The 20553-nt window shown below is 39.1% G+C and overlaps 2 protein-coding genes across 3 annotated transcripts in view; both read left to right on the top strand.

Moving 5' to 3' along the window:
• The first annotated feature begins 5650 nt into the window (after positions 1-5650).
• sh3bp5la (SH3-binding domain protein 5-like, a) lies at positions 5651-17191 on the top strand. 2 transcript variants are annotated; one of them, XM_035421107.1, is made up of 7 exons: positions 5651-5747; positions 6037-6314; positions 6953-7015; positions 7673-7801; positions 10006-10167; positions 12099-12272; positions 14586-15218. In XM_035421107.1, exons 2-7 carry the CDS (start codon positions 6063-6065, stop codon positions 15216-15218), a joined length of 1413 nt encoding a protein of 470 aa, XP_035276998.1. In that variant the 5' UTR covers positions 5651-5747; positions 6037-6062. The 2 variants fall into 2 exon arrangements, with proteins under 2 accessions (XP_035276998.1, XP_035276990.1); XM_035421099.1 differs by having other exon boundaries at positions 5651-6314; positions 14586-17191.
• Positions 17192-19872: 2681 nt separating this feature from the next.
• The window catches only part of gabbr1a (gamma-aminobutyric acid (GABA) B receptor, 1a), a 60988-nt gene continuing 60307 nt past the window's right edge, over positions 19873-20553 (top strand). The window contains exon 1 of the mRNA XM_035435139.1: positions 19873-19999. The gene's annotated coding sequence lies outside the window, so the exon portion shown is untranslated. The remainder of the gene's footprint in view (positions 20000-20553) is intronic.

The following is a 20553-nucleotide window of genomic DNA, read 5'->3' as shown; positions in this document are numbered from 1 at the left end:
GGCTGCTTGTTATACAAGACATTTTATATAAGGTTACATTTTGATCATAGTTTACATGTTACTTTTAGAGAACAGACTATTTTTCCTTGACATTTATTAGGAACAGCATTGTTTGAAAAAAAATTATATACTTGAAATAATGGATATGCATGAGGAATTCTTCACAGAATATTATTTACTGTAAGATTTAGGGAGAAAGATTTTAGTTTTTTTTTTTTTTTTTTTTTGAAGGGTCATAAAATAATGTGTAAATCTGCTGCCTGAAATGTTTTTAATTTTAATACCTTGGTAATAAAACAGAATATTTTGATCTGTTCTATATCTGTTTTTTATTTTTATTTTATTTTTTCTGTTTTGGCACCAAAGACCAAAATATACATTTTTGTCCACAGTTATGGATTTTAATTATAGATAGGATATTTATCCTTAGTTAATGCACGTATGTCTAAAGTTGTGAATAGTCAAATATAACAGTCTTAAAACTCAAAAGACAGTATTCCCACTCATGCTTATGTGTGAGTTGTAAGCACTGAGTGCAGGTGTTTAGGTTATGTAATGCTTTGTGGAGTGCAGCGCCATTGTGCTTTGTATTCTTAGATAGGAATGAATTCTGCAGTTGTTTCCATCTCTTTGTTTGAACAACTGGGGTATATCTGCTCCTTGGTACTACATACAAAACCCTTATTACTCATTATCAGCAACAAAAATTCACCATATCATGTTTGCACTTCTAAACCGGTTTAAATATTGCTGCTTAAATCTCTCAAACAATAAAATCACCTTAATTTAACATGAAAATCCCATGGAGATTGATAATCTATTTTACAAGCGAGACTCAGCCCAAGAGAACAGCCCAAACATGCAATAGCAGATACACACAATAATACACAATAAAAATGCCAAATGCCACATACGCAATGTATTTAAGCTCTAAATGCAGAGTGTTTTGCAGGTCATTCTTGGATATAGTATCCAGGAAGACAAAAGTCTTCTTTCCAAGTCAGTTTTTACTCTGGTACCTGGAATTAAGAAAAGATTGAAAATGTTAATTGTAACCGTTGTGTAGCCATATTATCCGCCAAGAGAGCCTTTGTGTGCATTTTCATCATTACTGAAAACCACACATTATGTGTTAGACATTAGGCATAATGGCATAATAAACCCATTTTTGAGAAATGGTTGAAAATTGAACATATTTAGGTCCATGCTCCCCTTTAAATGTCCTACAATAACCTCTTCTTATTCAGGTGTTTCATGTAACAGAAAATATTAAAATGCAAAAACTAGGTGGTTTGAAAGTAATTGCAGCACCTGGCTGATAAAAGGGTTAGCCTGGCTAAGCTTGGCAGATGGTACAGTTTCCGACTCAATATCAATACCTCCTAGCAAAACAAAAAACTTACTTTCTACTCTAAATTCTGCTAGAACACTTCTATTTTCTGTTAGCCTACTCTGGTCAACTCAGTAATTGACTAATGTTAATTATGTGTAGATAACTTCTAGTGAACTGTCTCTTAACCTCTTAATGGTTATTGCGGTATTTATAATTGTGCAATTCCTTCAAAAAGAAAACAGATACATTTGCTGTGGTGTGGGGGGTGGGAGTGATTTGTACACATAGCCTGTAATAGCACATTCAAGTATTCAATTCTGCTAATCTGATTTTAAAAACAGTCCTTTTCACATTCACACTCAGCTTTGTTATTATTTTTCAGCTTTATCTCATATTACTTGAACACCTTGATGGTTTTGTATTTAGTAACATTAGAGATTAAAATATTCACAGCTATTTTGCAATTAAAGTGTACATGAGGGCTCAGAATTTTATAAGATGAATAAGAATCTAAATATTTTCAACTTAATGGCAAAATCAAAGTCAATAATATGAGAAAACAGCTGTTCATTCAGAAGTCAGGGAGCCTTCATGCCATAAAAACTTGGGAACATTTTACCTCACTGAAGCTCATGAATGTGAGCTGTAGGGAAGTGTGAGAACCAAGATGAGTATGGGAACATATGCGACCTGTCAGGCTCCATTTGATTAAAGACACAAACCTCAAATGAGTGACCAAGGGATTCTTAAGTGTTTAAGCAAAGTTAAACACAGAAATCCAATAGTTAGAATAAAACCCATACAGACCCTGAGCTTCCATATCTGTTATATCTGGGCTGGAGGTGGGCCACTACAAAGTGGAGTAACAGTGGAATACCAGTGGGAGCAGTACAAACTGCCTAACTGAACAAAGCAGAAGCACATTAAATCTTATCTGAGGTGTACCTCCAATGCTTAGACATTTAAATTGATTGATTTAAATTTAAAGAAATTTAAACTGATTGATTAAATTGATTTAATGTGCCTTGCAGTAACAGCAATCAATGCATTACATACACTCTGAATGAATGGAAGGTTGATTATTTAAATGTTGACTGGATTGTACAGTACATTACCTATGCAATAGAATAAAATATATATAAAATGGATTTACAACTCCAGAAGATTTTCTGAAGTTTTTATTTTTTATTTGCTGTTATATTTTTCTGGTACAAGCCTGACATTTGGGTCAAAATAAAAAAATAGCAAGGCCATTTATCTCACTCTCACCTCAGAAGTAGAAAAAAACAATATCCACAGCACACTTCATCCTTACTGTGCTGAAAGAAATTGCTGTATGATAGAGAGGCCTATTAGGACTTCAAAAGCACTCAAGAGTTATAGTAGTGTTTTAGTGTTGATCCAAGTTACCCATTATCAGAATAACATCAGAGGATATGATCTTACAAATGGTCCTTTAAGTGCCATAAAACAATTATCTGTGTAAGTTTGACTGCACAGACTTGGCTATATATTTCATTTTAAGCTATCCCAGATGTATGAAGAGAGACATGTGCACTGGGAGTGAAGCTGACTATGATGTGATTATTTCAGTATTGACAGGGTCAGGGCTGACACACCAAATATATTTTGAAATTGACTATCTGTATTACTGTACGTGTCACTGCCCAAGGAGTAAGAAATTACTTCAGGTCAGTATGGTGCATTACATTAGTCACTGATATTGCCCTGTGAGGTCACATATAATACACTCACCATAATGTTAGGAATAACAATATGCAACAGTTTCTACCAAGCTCTTAGAACTGGCCACTTGTTGGTCATGATAGCTCTTTGCTCATGGATTAAATAAACCCACCCATAAACCCATCCAAAAACGCATTATCATCCAGTTCTGTCAAGAAAGCGACTTAATCTTGGGCTTCACTGCCTCTGAAAGCCAAAACTGAACTGAAATGCCAAAATAATTTCATACCACTTGTAGCTGGCAAGTTCTTGCAAGAAAACTAGTTAACTGTTGGATATGGCACACAACACAACGTATGGTGTTATGTTAAGCCAAGGCTCAATTTTACAGCGTGGGTGGCAAATTGCTAGGGCAAAAAGGGGTCGAAAAAATTGAGTACTTGGCATAAGCAGAGGTCAGAGCCTTTAGGCACATCATACTGGAGGGCAATTCTGACACTGTCAATATCCATTGACTACATTGGTTTGTGATGATAATGGCAGAACTTGCACAGCTGATTTTGAGCCTGCGAGGGTTAATAGTTCAAGACAGTTTATAGAAATAGAATGACATTGACCACCTGCAGAAGAACTGTTCTACCAGCCATGTTATCTCATTTTTTTCCAGGGTGTGACTTGTCTGCAGTTGCAACTAGTTTCGGTCATTCCTATGAATGCAATTCTGCTATTCTTATGACAGTATGACAGACATTCTCAAACCTCCAGAGACATGCTCTATCTTCAGCATACACTGTCAATCTCCATCTCCTGGCCTTGTTGTTGCTGTTCTTTTCATATTCTAATTATCTAATCAGGATGCAATTGCCAATTAGAGGAGGAGAATGGATTCCCATGAGGAGCAGTTTTGAATTCCTGCCTTGTGTTGCAAAAAGAAATAATATTTTGCAGATATGGAATAAAGGAGCAGCAGCTGATAAGGTTCTGTATTTGCATTCTAACCAGTTTAACACAGTGTAGTAGTTGGCCATGTAATAATATCTTTTTGTGCACTTTGCCAATTTGTTTCAATAATGTTTTGAGTGCCAATTCTCACAGGGCTGGAAGCGGGGTAGTTACAGTAATTGTAACCAAATATTACTCCTTTCACAATGCAGGAAAAGCAACATTTTGTGCCTCCAAGCTGGTGATTTTTTAGTGTGAATTGTGTCAGGTGAACTCAGGACATTTATGTCATGGTATGCAGTGCACTACTGCATAAAAGAATGTGTCACAATGCTGCGATTTACAGTGTTACTGTACCAGAGGACTGTGTAGCTGATCCAGCAGACACAAGCAGACAGCAGGTGCCTGATCAACGAGTGGAGTCTCTAGTGAGTGAGGAGGTGGGGGTTACTCTGCCCAAAACAGTCTTTGGTTGGCACGACAGCAAAAAATGCATCTCCACTTGGTACTATTGGCTATCAGTTGAAACTAGCAGTGTGAATTTGAAACAGTTCTTAGGTCATATGAATGCACTCGACAAAAGAGCATTGAGTATGCCACTTAGTACAGCTGTTTCCACTGTCTTGGAACTTAAGTTTGCCTCTGGCTACATTAAATAAATCTGCCTATGCCACGTGTACTACGAAGCTTAACAATACCCCTCACTTCCACCAACTGGCAAAGTTGCTCGGTAAGGGTTAGGGTCATGAGGAAGGGTACAGAAATTGGAAAAGGCACAGTTATTGTGAGATCTCCCCTCATATTCACCATCTTGCTTTGTAACAACTATGCACTCCTGCAAAACAACTCCAGCATTCTCTGTTCACCATGCCATCCCTTCCCGAATGGTTCCTGCCTCTCTTCTATGTCTTTTGCACCAACTGACTTGATATAATTGTGGCTTGTTGCCAAAACCTGCATAAAAGCATCTGACAAATGTGTAAATAAATATGCAAAAGAAGTGAGGGACAAGATTAGTACATAAATCCTATACCAGTTTACATGAAGTACATAAAGCCTATATCAGTGTATTATCTCTTCATACAGATCACTGCCTCTTGTGTATTGCATTAGAAACACACACTGCATCCAGACAGAAGCTCATTTACACATGCATAAACTCACCCAGCAGCTAATGTTAAGATGCCAATTTCAGAGAGCTTAAAGGACCTTTTAACACGCCTCAGGGAGTGGTGTGGGAGACAAGGGGCATGCCCCCTATGTTGAAACCAAGGTAAATTGTCCCACGGGCCTTGATATAAATTTTTCCAAACAGTCCTATACATGGGTGCTGATAGGATCATTGTAGACACTGCAGTGCAAACTATGGCATTTGCTGCTTCTGGTTACATCTATGGTTACACCATAACAACTCCCAGTACACCTGCCAATTTGGAGCACAAACATCTCATTAGCTGTTGCATACTGTTTACCGTGAATCTAATGTTCAAAGCGTACTGTAGCAAAAAACATATTGCTGTTTGAACTGCTGAAGTGCATAAGAACACACACTAACTTACGAATGGAAAAGCGCACGTTCAATGATGTACAGCAACTACGGTAACCGTGGAGGATTAAAAATGGTGCAAAACGTGCATTTTCTATTTACCTTTTGTTCATGTGTATGTTTGAGATTCAGTGTGGCAGTATCAACGCTGGGAGGGAGGGAAGGGAGGGATGGGAGATTGTCCGAGAGAAACGGGTTGGAAATAAGGAAGGACTTCACAGCAGCCATAACAATAAACAAGTAAATCAGAATTATATTCCAGACTCATTATTTTACAATTTGATAGCTAGAAATGTAACGAGTTTTTCCGCAGATTATTTTAGGAATATGCCAAACTAGCTAGCTTGCTAAGTAGTACAGTCAGCTAGCTAGTAATTAGTGATAGGTTAACCAAATAGAAGCCGTAACAATCTCTCTAATTCAATAATAATAAGTGACGTTAAATATTACACATTTAAAGCAAACAAAATACGTGGGCTGATTGCACCCGAAATCTGAATTCTTTCATTATTTACACGCCGTATTCTAGCTAACGTTAGCTATTTTACTGGGTCTATGTCCGGAATGGAGCCGGAGAGCTTACGTGAGAGTCCCGCGGGCTCCGGAGATCCAGAGCCGAGCGATTGGAGGGGGGAGACGCCCGGTGGAGAGGCGGAGGAGAAGGATGGGGGACCAAAAGACAGAGACGGTGATGGAGGGACGACAGATACTGGGGACGGCGGAGGAGAGGGCCAAGATGGAGATGGAGACCGCGAGAGGAAGGAAGAGGAGGGCAAATACGAAGAAGAATTAGACCCAAGAATTCAGGTAAACAGTACCTATATATATATATATATATATATATATATATATATATATACTTTGTTCAAATAAAGATAGAGCAAAACTCAAATTGCTGTAAAAGAGAAAAATATATTATAGATAAAAGATTTAGATTTTAAATATGTTTTTGAGAATGCGGTGCTGTGTCATCTTGCTATATTAAAATATAAAAAATGTTGGCTTCCTTGTTAGTTGTTTATTTAACGTTAGCTAAATGAGTAAGCTAACGTCATGTGCTAACGTTGCTTGCTTGTAGTCAGCAAGATGGGTGGTTTAGCGATGTAGCCTCATGTCACGTACTGTATCTCATCTGTGCGGCTATTCGGGACCAAAAATTCCGGAGTTAATCTGGGGTTATGACATAATTTATATTATTTACAATACACCATGTCGTATAATTCCTAATCGCAAACAGTTTGTTTGTAACGTTTTCAGACCAATGTAACAGTTCTTGGATTATACAATTTGATACTTACAGTTATGCAGAATAAACACTTTTTTAATTGTATGCTTTACTGTTCATTTGAGTGTAGTCCTATCATGTTTCTGCCAGTCAAAAGCATCCTAAAATAATTGGACTTCATATATTATTTTGTTAAACTGTTTAAATTCTTGCCTTTCAGGAGGAGCTGGAGCACCTGAATGAGGCCAGTGAGGAGATTAATAGACTAGAGCTTCAGTTGGATGTGAGTGTCACCCAAGGTCCATTATTTAAAATACATGCCATATACAATTATCAACTGTGCATGCCCTATGTAGCCAGCTTGCATTTAATAAAAATTAATTTAATGTAGTGCTGTGTTAAGTTGGTAAGAATGCATCCTATACCATTGAGCAGTAAATAAGGGGATTAAATGGAAATGGGAATAAGCAGTCAATTTGCGACATTGAGCCCATGACAACAGCAGTTTGCCAACAGATTTGGTAGACTGAATTGCAAGATCTACGGATGTGGCAATTCAGTGTCAACGCGGAGCTTGAAAATTGTGGTGCCTTTTTAAAGATCTTCCGATATAGGGTATTGGCATGGTTTTGTATGCACAATTGGAAATTAACATTATTAGTCGTTTTAATGCTTGTGACAGATTGACAGTGAGTCATTTATAAATTGACAGTATTTTCAGAATCATGTTAATATTATTGATATGTTAGTATGGGCACTTGCTGGAATATGTATCATCTTTTGCTTGAGTGATTTTGAAATGACTGTGCTACAAAACAAGCAGGCTGTTTGTGTGTTTTAAGACTTTGTTGATCATTATTCACAGGAATAAAATCAAGAAATACACAGCCATTCATTTCTCATTTCCTTATTGTTGAAGTGTACACTTCCTTGTTCACAGGATGCAAGATCAGGTTACAGGAAGATCCTTACAGAATCAGCCAGGAAGCTGAATGCACAGGGCTCCCAGCTTGGCACTTGCATTGAGAAAGCCAGGCCATACTACGAGGCCCGTAGACTGGCCAAAGAGGTACGGAAGCACAAAGCCCTTCCCAAACACTAACTAGTGTGTGCTTGTGTGTGTCGATGTGTGCGTGTGTTGGTGTGTGTGTGTGTGTGCGTGTGCGCTTGTGTGTCGGTGTGTGTGTGTGCGTGTGTGTGTGTGCGAATTGTAACCTGTTATTGTTGGGTCTTGACTTTCTGGCCAGGTGTCTCTAAGGCTCATTGGGAAGAATACATCAAACTCATCACCCCTGTGTAACTGAGTTAGTAAGGATGTTTTATTGGTTACATTGGAATGTGACATCACCCGCTAGAGCCAGAGGCAGAGCATCATTAGTATCTTTGGCAAGGGAATGTGATTTTTTAACATGACAAGCCAATCATATCTTATGGTCTGTCATAAGGACAGGGAGTACAGTGGTTTAGAATTAACACCAGACCTGCCTACATCATTCAAAGCAAAAGACAAGGTAGATTACTTCTCATTCTGCCAGTAATCTCAACAAGGTGTATAATTATATGCACAATTAATTATGCGTGTAGAATCATAACAAGGTGAAAAAACACTACTTAATAGGTACTGATTTTATGCTTGGGTTCCATCATTTTTCTTCACACATGGAGTTGCTTGAAGTGAAAGGGAGGCATTTTCTTCTTGGGAAGAATCAATGGATTTTAATAATGATAATCTTTATTTATTTAACAATGAGCTCCATAACATTTGGAACAAAGACATTTTTTTTATTGATTTGGCTCAGTACTCCACAATTTTAGATTTGTAATCAAACAATTCACACACGGTCAAAGTGCACATTCTTAGCTTTTATTTAAGGGTATTTTTTATACACTTTGGTTTCACCATGTAGAATTTAGACTGCTTTTTGTACATAGTCCCCCCATTTCAGGGCATCATAATGTTTGGGACATATTAATGTTATATAAATTAAAGTAGTAATGTTTAGTACTTTGTTGTATACCCTTTGCATGCAATGACTGCTTGAAGTCTGTGACCCATAGACATCACCAGGTGCTGAGTATCTTCTCTGGTGATGCTCTGCCAGACTGGTATGGCAGCCATCTTCAGCTCCTGCTTGTTTCTTAAGGGGGTAGTTGCCTTAAGTGTTCTCTTCAGCATATGAAACGCATGTTCAATTGGATTCAGATCAGGTGATTCAGTCAGGAATCTTCCAGTTTTTGGCTTTGAAAAACTCTTTAGTAGTGTGTTTGGGATCATTGTCTTACTGTAAAATGAAGCACCATCCATTGAGTTTGGAGACATTTAATTGAACTTGAGAAGATGCTTTTGTACATTTCAGAATTCATTCTGCTGCTATCAGCAATTACATCATCAATGAAGACAAGCGATCCAGTACCTGTGGCAGCCATACATGCCCAAACCATAACACCCCCACCACCATATTTCACTGATGAGGGGAGTGACTTGGATCTTGGGCAGTTCCTTTTGACCTTCATACTTTGCTCTTTTCACTACTCTGATACAAGTGAATCTCATCTTTCCACAATACTTTTTTTCAGAACACTGCATGTTCTTTTAGGTACTTATTAGCCAACTGTAACCTGGCCATACTGCTTTCAGCTGTTTAATGTGGACCTGTCCTTGACTTGAATCTCAGAAGCTCAGGGGCATTTATTTTATTTTTGGGTGGTGTTGACAGGATGCTTGACTGTGGTAAAGACACTGTGACCTACAAACTAGGTACTGTGTAGTGTTAAGTTACTGTGAACATCCACTGCACAGCAAAAATAGCAGGAATCCATGTTCATGAACATGGATGTTTAATGAAAACCCAAACCATTTGTGGAGTGCACACACTCACTGCCTTTAATAGTTGTCTTGTCAGCTCTGAAAATATAAAACTTATTCTGCAGTATTTTCACCGAGGTTTATTTGGATCTGCCCGTAGTGTTTTAAGTTAACAGGCAGACTGATAAACGGTATTAATGGCGTGAAACTTCTGGAGGCAGGTGTGATAATTCCAGACTCACTGAATGGCTCTGAATTACTGTTCTCTTTCTGTCAGGGTAGCATGATTTGTTGTCTCTCAGAGCAATTGTCATTGGTTACTGTCGCTCTCTGTGTTCTCCTCATTTACTGTTATGTGATACAGGTTAACTTCTCCCAGTGCAGTGATTTATGAACTTCTTTCTCAGTGTACGGTTGCTGGTTGCCCTCTTCCTCTAATGCACTGTGATTGTCTGTACTCCCCACAGGCCCAACAGGAAACCCAGAAGGCCGCGCTGAGCTATGAGAGAGCCGTTTCCATGCACACCGCCGCTAGGGAGATGGTGTACGTGGCCGAGCAGGGGCTCCTGGCGGACAGGAACACGCTGGATCCGACGTGGCAGGAGATGCTCAATCACGCCACCGCTAAGGTGAGAGTGGATGAGGGCGATGGATTCCGGTAATTTCCGCGTATCTTTGGTAGTCGCGTCACAGCTTGGAGGCCTCAAACTTTGACACGGCGACGTGACGGGTGAGTGATATGCGAGGTGTGAATAGTCAATCATATCCCTGTCAGAATTTAGATTGAAGTCATTTGATGACACCCACCTCCCATAACCACTTGCTGTCATCACCCCAAAATGCTTTAAATTACATTCAGGCAACACCTGGGGTAGTTCTCTGAAAAGATTAAGGCCAGAAAAAGAATTTGATTGAATGGTCAAGGAATTTATAAATCCAACTTTTTCAGGCCACCCACATGGCATGTGCTTTATTATGCCTCCGCGACGGTGCAGCCATGGCCAGAGGCATTATGTTTTCGGGTTGACCGTCCGTCCGTCCGTCAGTCCGTCCTTCCGTCCGTCCATCCGTCCTGATTCTCATGAAGGCAATATCTCAGGAACGCCTTGAGGGGATTTCTTCAAATTTGGCGCAAATGTCCACTTGGACTCAAGGATGAACTGATTAGATTTTGGTGGTCAAAGGTCAAGGTCACTGTGACCTCACAAAACACGTTTTTGGCCATAACTCAATAATTCATACGCTAATTATGACAAAGTTTCACACAAATGTCTAATAGGATAAAATGATGAAGTGATGACATTTTATATCCAAACTAGCTACTGGTTGGCGGAGGCATACAACCGCAAGGCAGTATTTCTAGTTACTTTTGCGCTTTATTTTACTTTTATTTAATGACCTTTTGAGATACATTTCAGCTTAAATCCTGATCGGTTTACTGAGACCATTTATGTCTGCTTGCATCTTGAGCAAAGTGAACAAGAAAAAAACAGCAAATGTAAATTTTGATGTTTGAGCTGTTAAATAGTTAAAATATTTAATTATTTTAAATAGTTGTATTTAAAATAGAATTTTAAGTTTTGCCAGCAAAAGTGAAATTTAGGTAGACTGGGAAAAGAATCATTGCTACCCCACTATGACTTTGAACCTTAGGGATGCTTTAGTTGAAGGAACTACACCATAATATGTTGGAGGATGTACTGTGAATAATTTAGAAACACAAGCCAAGTGAGAGGGAAGATTTTTATACGATGTTCTATTCAATTATCTATTCAGTTTTTTTCTGTTCTGCTTTTATCTTAATTTTTTTGCACTTGTCTTCTAGAGATTCATTTTCCATGAACAGCTTCTGAATTATAAGAGAAACATCATGTAAGTTCAGTGTGGCCGTTGCGCAATGTAATTACATGTAGCCATTTTATGATACAAACCTGTGACATTTGTTATTTTTCATGTATTGTTTGCTTATTAAACACCCCTGTTCACAGTGACGTCTATAGCAAGTGTAACTTATCCGCTGTTACTGTATCTGTCACTTGTAGTAGCTGCTGCAGTGTAGCCCACACCATAGCTCATTAGTGTGGTCATTAAAAGCACTCATTTGTTATTTGCGTAGTAGGGAGCTCTGTCTGAGTGTGAAATTGGGAGAGATGGAAGTGCGGCTGTCGTGTGATAAAACGCTCCGGCTCGTTTCTGCCAGGGACTGCGCTTTTATTTTGACACGTGAAATAACAGTAGTAAATATGGTCGCTTTTAGACGGCTTTATCCACGGTTAAGGGAAACGAGGTTGTGTGTGGTAGTGCTCCGGAAATGTGTCTGTAGTGTGCGTAAGATGGTGGGATTCAGCAGTTTTTGGGATGTTGTCTTCTTGAAGGGATGAGAACTGCTGGGGGCCTTGTCTCCTCGTCCGAGACGAGACTGTTCTGTTTCGGAGCCGCGGGTTTCATACCGCTGGGCGGGGCAGCGGTCCAGGCGGACTCTGGGTGACAGGCACCCGGTGGGGTGCGGTGACGCCGACGCTGACGCCGACGCTGATGCTGGCCATGTGGGTGTTGGCAGGTGAACGAGGCGGAGGAGGAGCGTCTGCGCAGCGAGCGAGAGCACCAGCGCGTCACGCAGCTGTGCCAGGACGCCGAGGCCCGCGTGCAGACCCTGCAGAAAGCGCTCAAGAGGGTCATCATCAAGTCCAAGCCCTACTTCGAACTCAAGGCTCAGTTCAACTACATACTGGAGGTACCTGCCTTCTCAGCGCACGCTGGGGTGAAACATGCTTTCTGGGTTTATCACAAAGTCACTTGTGCATTCATCAACCACTTTATACCAATGAGCTTATGATAGATCCATCTGAAGAATTGTAGTTCTTTATAAAAGCTGGAGGCACTGGTTCCACAGAACAGAATATGACATGTTAGATGTACTGTATACGCCCATCTTTCCTCTTAGTCGTGGTTAAAACTGCATAGATGCACATCAGAGTGCAATGGGAACTTCAACCTTGTTAAAGAAACGTTTTGTTGTCCACATTTTGTTCAGAGGAAACAAAACTACTCTGGAGAGTGTTTCAGCTATTTTCATGTTTTTCAAATATACATTGCGTTCCAAAGGAAGAGATGGGGGTCCACAAGAGATGGGAACGGCAAGATCACAGCCACAGTGGCGAAAGGTCCAGAGCCTTTAGCCACGCAGTATGTGACCACTACGTGGTCAGGTAGGGTCTACGTGGTTTGATCTCTGTTCTCCCCTCTCCGTTACTTCTGCCCTTCTGCCGTGACCATCTGTTCCTCCTCAGTGGACTGATTGGTGTTTCTCAGCTGCTAGCTAACGGCTACCCTCCCGCTGACGCACTGGTGCTGTGGCAGCCCTGTGGGCTGCCTTTATTGCCTCTTCCTCCGGCTGAGCACCAGGGACTCGTTTTTCTGCTGTGTGTCTCACCGTTTCCTGCTCTCTCAGCGTAAAGCGGCTGCCTCGAGGAGCTGAAGGGCTGTTCTCCCCTCCTGCTGAAAAAACCCACAATAAACAGAGGAAGAATGAACCTAACAAATACAAATACTTAAAAGTTAATTGTCTGTTTGAAGATTGTTGCATTTCACCTTATATATCCCCACCAGCATCCCCGCCTTTTTTTGTTGATAATGTTCCACAACATTTTGTGTAGATTTTGGCATTGTTTTCAAGGTTTTGTTCAGTTCAGTTCAGTTCAGTTCTGTGAAAGGGAAAGGTCACTTTGCTCTTAATACCCACGTTTTTGTATGTGAGGCTACCTGACCTGGGTCAGATATTTTTAAAATTTCTTTTCAGATTATCTTTCTAAAGATTTTTATTAAAATACTTTGTTCTAAAATATTTCGATTCTGGAACAAATTTGAAATTGCATTCTGAAAGTGTTCACTGAAAGTGTTTTTTCATTCTGAAAGAAATCTCATGCTTTTTGTGTTGATACCTTAGTATTCAGTATTCAGTTCAGTATTCGATTTTTAATCACATCAAAATATTTTTCACTGTAATCAAGGAATAAGTCAATCATAATTAATATTTCAATTATACTTTTCTCAATAAATAATCTTGTTATGTTTTCTACAGAACTCCCTGAATACATTTAGCCTGCATTTGGAATAATGTTAGCCATTGTAAGCAGACTAACAGACTTGATTTGATTGTCATTTAAATAATTTTCAATGGAATACATTTTTTTTAAATACAAGGGAACTTCTGTAATGACTTAGCTTGAAGGCTTGCAGTTGCACCTATTGCAGTGGAGTGTAAGCACATGCTGGACTAAATGTACATTGCACTGCTGTAATGTAAAAATAATCTAGCAAAGTCATTCCTTAAATTATGTTTTTCTTCTCAAATCCTTCTCTTCCAGACTACTCAAACTGCAATCTGTAGACACGTCCAACTCCCAGTACTCTTCTTTTTCTATGACTCTGGTGGGGGGGGTTATCCATTTTCTCTTTTCTGCGGTTCTGTGTATCTCTTCTATCATACTCCCCATCAATACCACAGCGCAGCCTTAAGTTCTAAAAAGTTCTAAATCATCTTCAGTCTCACTCCTCCAAAATGTAATATCCAGATGGAAGACACTGATTTCTAGTGTCCTCTAGGGTTTGTCTTTCACGAATCACTTTGTGAGCATGTATGTCTGTACACACGTACGCGCACACAAACACACACTTGTTTATGTGGGTTGTAGTGTGTGTCTTTGTTTTTTGTAGTGACAGTTGTCATGGCATTTGCTCTTGCTACACCGTTCTCTGCTTGCTGTCATAACACCCCGCTCAACAGTCTGCAAGTGTTGCACATCATCTAAGGTAGTAGAGATAGGATCCCAGACCAATGCTTTACCACAGGGTCATTATCTAATTTAACTGTGGCCCTAATTATTTGAAGCTAATTACTGGGCGGCATTTTATTTCACTGACATTTTAGGAAATTATGTCTTCATAGTTGTGTATGGATTTTACTTGACATGCACCCGGTTCTAATAAAATGTGGTATTAACTTTGCTTTCCATCCTTCTCTTCATGTATTTGTATTACCCCACAGGAGCACAAGTCTAAAGTGGTGCAGCTGGAGGAGCGTGTGTCAAAGGTGAAGACCCGCTATTCGGTGGCGCTGCGTAACCTGGAGCAAATCAGCGAGCAGATCCACGCCCAGAGGGGGCGACGGCGGTTCGCGACCGGGCAGACCAATGCCTGCAGAGGGCGGAGCTCGCCAGTGGGGGCGGAGTCTGACTGTGAGACTGGGGGTGAGGGCGGGGCCTGTGGGGGAGGGACAACGGTGAAAGACTGGGTGGACGGAACGAGGGGCGGAGACAAAACCAGGGAGTGGGTGGAGAGACACAGAGCCTCGGGCTGGGGGGAGAAAGAGAGGGCGGAGGCGGAGAAGGCCGGCTCAGACACCCTCTCAGTTCTCAGCCTGCAAACCATCGCCTCCGATCTGGAAAAATGTGACTCCGTCGAACACTTGGGAGACTTTTTGAGCGATGTGGTCAGCTTGTCAGGGGAGGAGGGAGAGAAGGAGAGGCGGTTGAGGGAAGTGAGGGAAGTGAGGGAAGTGGAGAGAGCAGCAGGGAGGGCGGCCGCTCGCCCATCGGGGCAAGATGGAACGAGTGGAGAGGTGCAGGCAGCGGGCAGAGAGAGCTTTGTCAAGCAGCACCACAGGAGCGTCAGTTTGTGAGTGAGGCCTGGGGGGAATGGGCAGGGAAATGCAGAGCTGTTACAAACCTGAAGGGAAGTGCATGGAGCTTAAACACTAACATGAGACAAGAAAAGGGAAAGTAAGGGGTAGCAGAAAATTAACACGGATGATTAAGCAACACTAACCCAGGTGTAAATGTTATGTAGTAAAAAATAGACATTCAGATTGGCACTTCATTACTTGAAGATGAGTTGGGTCAGTATGGTACGTACACACACTACAGGAACCCCCACATCTTAAATATCGGCCTCTGGAAGTGGTGGTTTCCTCATTCCTAGCCTGTCTATTGTGCTGCACTGTTACATGAGAGGACAACCTTGCAATGCATGATGGAATAGCTAGAGGTCATTAGAGCAAAATCACTCTGAAACTAGATACAGCAGGATGTCATAGATCTATTCAAACAGCTCACATTGAAATTGTATCAGCTTCATTGACTCTTCCTGTTTACTTGAGTACGGCTGAATGATGAGATTTTATGTTTTCCTTTCTGTGATATGTCTTATGAATTGATGTGAAATGGTTTCTAATATTTACGCTTGTCATAAATATAATGATGAGGGACTAACATCAAGACTACTTATGAAACAATACGTTGACATCAAGCCGCCATATAGAAAAGTAGCATTGTCCCTGGAGAAATGTAGTAACACACTGAATAAATCCATATTTCATGTGATAAAAATACCAGAAAATCCACAAGTATGTTTAATGCTGCACCTGCAAGAGAACTGGGTTATTCACTACTCATTAATATTGTAGAAGAAATGTTTGTCCTCAACAATAATACAATAAACAATAATCTTTAAAATTATTTTAAGATATTGTAACTACTTCGTCCTGCTGAAATTTTTTTTTAAATTATTTATTATTTTTTCCAAAATTTCTAAAAATACTTTTGCTTTTGAATTTACATTCCCAAACAGTTTATGCATACTACCAAAACCTAAATTGGTAAAAAATTGTTTCCAGAAAGTGAAACATTTTTAATCCTCAGTTATATGCTGGGAATTTAAAATGCTAGAAATGTATTGTATGGTTGTTTTCTCTGTAAGAAACAAGGACCCACTTGCCTTTGCCCCAACCAAAAATTGCTCTCAGTTTGGCATCTACATTAGTTGGAAGATGTGATTTTTCAAATAACCTTTAAGTATTATGATAATATTCTTTAGGTAATGAAGTCTGTGAAAAGTGTACAATTTATTTAATAAAAATGCCATTCCATTATGTATCATTTTGGATACTGGCCATTTTATTTGTTGGCACAATCTTTCAAGTTTCACTTAAGTGTGCCACCTGAATTCATTTCGAAAGTATAGCCCCTGAATTCAGTACACCAAGAGAACAATTACATTGAAGATGTGTGTGAGAGGTCCTTCAGGTTTTCATTTGTTTCTTTTCTGTTCAGATAAGCCGTTTGATTGGCCAGTTCTTTCTGTTAACTCATGAGTGACATTAGTTTATGAGAAACTTGTAAATCCCACTGTATTGTGACCCTCAAGAATTGGAATGATGCTGTTAAAGTTTACCTCACCACAGTATATGGACCCCAGGGGTTGGCGTGAGGGGAACAGACCATATGAAATGAGGGCTGGAAGTTTGTTCATGTTGTATATAATTTTGGCAAATTATTACATGGAAAATTGTGCAATTTATTTGAACACTTGGAAATGCTGATTATCGCTGGAATTGAACTGTGCTGTGTGCTTTGACTGTTTATCTCCTTCCTGGCATCATTCTTTCCTTCTCATTCGTACAAGCACCCATACAGTATACATCATAATTCTATTTCTCTCTCTCTCTGCCTCCCCCTTTATTCTTTATTTCTCTGTGAAATTAGTTTCAAGTGAAGTGGATGTATTGCAATATCATTAATAATGTTAACATAATGAATATAAAGTGGCAATTTATGCAATATCTTACAGTCAAATAAAAAATATTTAAGATATTTAGTTTTTTGCTTTTGTCTTCACTGATTCGTGCTAGCCAGTACTGACCAGGCGAACCTGTTTATTGGCTTTATACATTTGCATACTTCACAGTTCCTTCACTGATGAACACAGCATATATACTAGTGGCTAAAGCGCCTCGCTGAAAACAAACATTGCTTCATAAATCTCACTAGTAATTTGATATAGGAGCTGTGGCTGTGATTGAAATTGTGTGCCTTCATACATCTTGTGGGCATATTGTCATTTGAGAGGGGAAGTTGTCTTGCAATACTGTGACACATTGGATAACTTAACTGCAAATGCTATACCATTGGGCCTAACTGTGTTTTGGATATAGGTATTCATTTGTTTAGTGAATATCTCATTAATTCTTATAATCGCAGTGCTCTTGCTTACGCATTGACTTACATGAAAATTACGATGTCACTTATAGAATACTTGTTTTTAAATGCTTTAACATTTGAGTGCATGGATATCGTGGAGATCAGTGATGATGATTAAGGCTCTCATAAAGTTGTCTACTTGAACTGACTAATGATTATATATAATGGAGTGACTGTCTTTGATGTTGTTCCTTTAACATCTCATTGCGGTTATCTCTTAGTTGTCCTGCACCTGCTCACCACTCTTTCTCAGTGCTCTGTTAAAGGAGTAGATTTTTCAAATGTCTGAAATTAGTGGTTTGATAAAGATTTTGTGAAATTAAGGAAGTTGCTGTTCAAAATAGTTCCATTTTATATTAAAGTACATATGTGCGCACGCACACACAGTGTAGTACCTTTTCACTGTAGTTTTGACAGTAATTGCTGTTTATCCTTTATTATTTTTTTAAAGAATTATTAAAGCAAACACATTGTTTCTATACAACAACCACAGAGAACCACTTATGCTACACTGACTTTGAAATTCTACTGCTTAAATGGTAGTGAGTCCTCATGCATTAAAAATTACTCTGTGTTTTGTTATTTTATTTTTTCTCTTTGAAAAGTAAAATTTTTGGAATGCATATATATATATATATATATATATTATTATTATTATTATTATTTCAAAATTTTAAGTAACCTACACATTACACATTACAGGAACTCTAGAACCCCATTGCTTTCAATTACCTGTAACAATTGTTACATCAGCATTAGAATGTTCAGTAAAGAACATTCTAATCACATGCTTGCAAACTTACACATTAAAGGGTTAAAAGTGTGAATCATTTTAGTCTTTCTGCCTCCACTGTATGTACAGGCATATTGAGTGTTGTTGACTGAAAAATATTGGAACCTCTATCTGCACAGATTTTTAAAAGTTATGTTATTCAGTTTTTCTTTTTTACATTATTTATTAAACTGTTAACATAAATATGTCTGCCACATTATAGATAAGAACTTATCTACAACCCTTATATCGGGTTTATGGTATATTCTGTTGATAATCCAGTTGGACCAGCCTTTCAGAGAAACCAGTGGGACCACACCACATTTATTAATATATACTTATCATTTTTGTTTATTTTTACAAATTTTTTGTTTTGAGCGGACAAAGATCACACATTCCACTACAGTAGCAGAAACTCTGCCCATATTCCTATACAGATTGAAGGATTACCTTTCTTTTCTCTTTATTTCTGTAGAGTTCCCTTTATAGGGAAATATATATGTTATAGTTACAACTGTGTAAAGTTATCTGTCTGGTGGTGCTTTCTTTTGATAAAATACAAATAGTTTGTTAGGTAAACATTACACTTGTTGTTTATGGATAAGAGCATCTGCTAAGTTATTGTAATGTATGTAATGTAAATTTATTTCAATAGCATCTTTTAGATAAAATATTATATTTCACTATTAATGAACAATGACACCCATGTAACATTGCACACAGTTCTTCTAAAATTGAAAAACAAACAAGCAGTGTGAAATCAACAAAGTGGAACAAATTGCATTCAATGCTTTGTCCTGCATGCACAGGTGCATAATGATAACTTGAAATGAGAAATGAACGCATTGCCCAGCTGTTACAGCTTGAATGTGTGTATTTGGTGTTTACTGTATGTGTGTGTGTGTGTGTGTGGCTGTTGGGGGCAGGGGGGCTATGTTTAAACATGCCCAATTATGACTGAAGATGTCAGCTTTGAGCCCTGGCAGGCTTAATCCTCCCAGAGGAGGCGAAGTGAATTATGAACATGTTCCAGATGCATCTGCATCTTGTTTGATGCAAATGTAATTGCCGTAAAACTGTGTATACTGGTTAGCCCACCCAACTGTTTCTGCAATTATATTAAAAGTAGCTTAAGCACTGATTTAAAAAATGATGTATTCAACAGTGTTTATTTCTGCTGTGTATATGATGGCACCTACTGCACTGCCATAAGATTTTTTTGTTCTTCACAAGCAACCCTCAGTCTTATAGTTTCATGTATAACAAACCGACTGCAGCAAATAAAATAGATTTTGAACGTTAATTGGTTGTGCTGTTCTGGTAAGTTTTTTTTTTTTCCCAGGAGCACTGCTTGTGACCCAACCACCGCTGTTTACAGAAGGTAATGTGTTGCCACGGTAGAGACTTTAGATCCTAGGCAGGAGAAATGTTTACAAATGCAGAGGGGTTAAACCAGAAGGGACAAAATCATGCCAACAAGTGATGCTAACAGCAAGGGTAAGCCCATTACACTATGATCACACAGGGACAAGTAGGAAGCAATATCAAGAGAAGCTGTGTGCACTGTGAGTGAGTGGCAGAGAAACAGAGGTGTGGAAGATAACATTGTGAGAACAACATTGAGGGTTGATGAAAACAAGAAGAGAGAAAAGAGTGAGTATCATCTGTCTCTGTGTTTCAATTATTCAACAGTGATATAAAAATAGAGAAGAGTGCACTTAGAATAGACTGCATGGGGAGGGTGAGTGTAGAAGAGAATGAAGGGAGGGAGGGGAAAAGTAATTGAAGGGGGAGAGAAGGGGGAGAAGAGACCAAGGTGATAATTCTGTGATATAGATGTGATTGACTGATCACAATAAAGAGGTCTGACACTATGAACGTTTCATAGTTATATATGATAGTACTGTCGATATGAGCACCACATAAAATACATAACTTAATAATATTCATGCTCGTTGGATTTCATTCAGCAATACCTCCATGTAGTATCCACCATATGCGCAAATGTGGACAACAGAATCTCCCCACTGGAACACATATATTAGAGACCATGTCTATCTACACACACCACCATGCCATTCAACACTTCAGTTGTGGAGACTAGCACCACTTATCTAAGCGAGAATACAGACTCATAGTGAGTTAGGAATTCTAAGCTCTTATTGGCTGATTAAATGGTAGATGCTGGGTATGCATTGCCTAACACA

Source organism: Anguilla anguilla, chromosome 1 (genome assembly GCF_013347855.1).
Source record: "Anguilla anguilla isolate fAngAng1 chromosome 1, fAngAng1.pri, whole genome shotgun sequence".
Classification (NCBI taxonomy): Eukaryota; Metazoa; Chordata; class Actinopteri; order Anguilliformes; family Anguillidae; genus Anguilla; species Anguilla anguilla.
The sequence above is the reverse complement of the archived record's forward strand: the minus strand, read 5'-3'. Positions and strand labels throughout refer to the sequence as shown.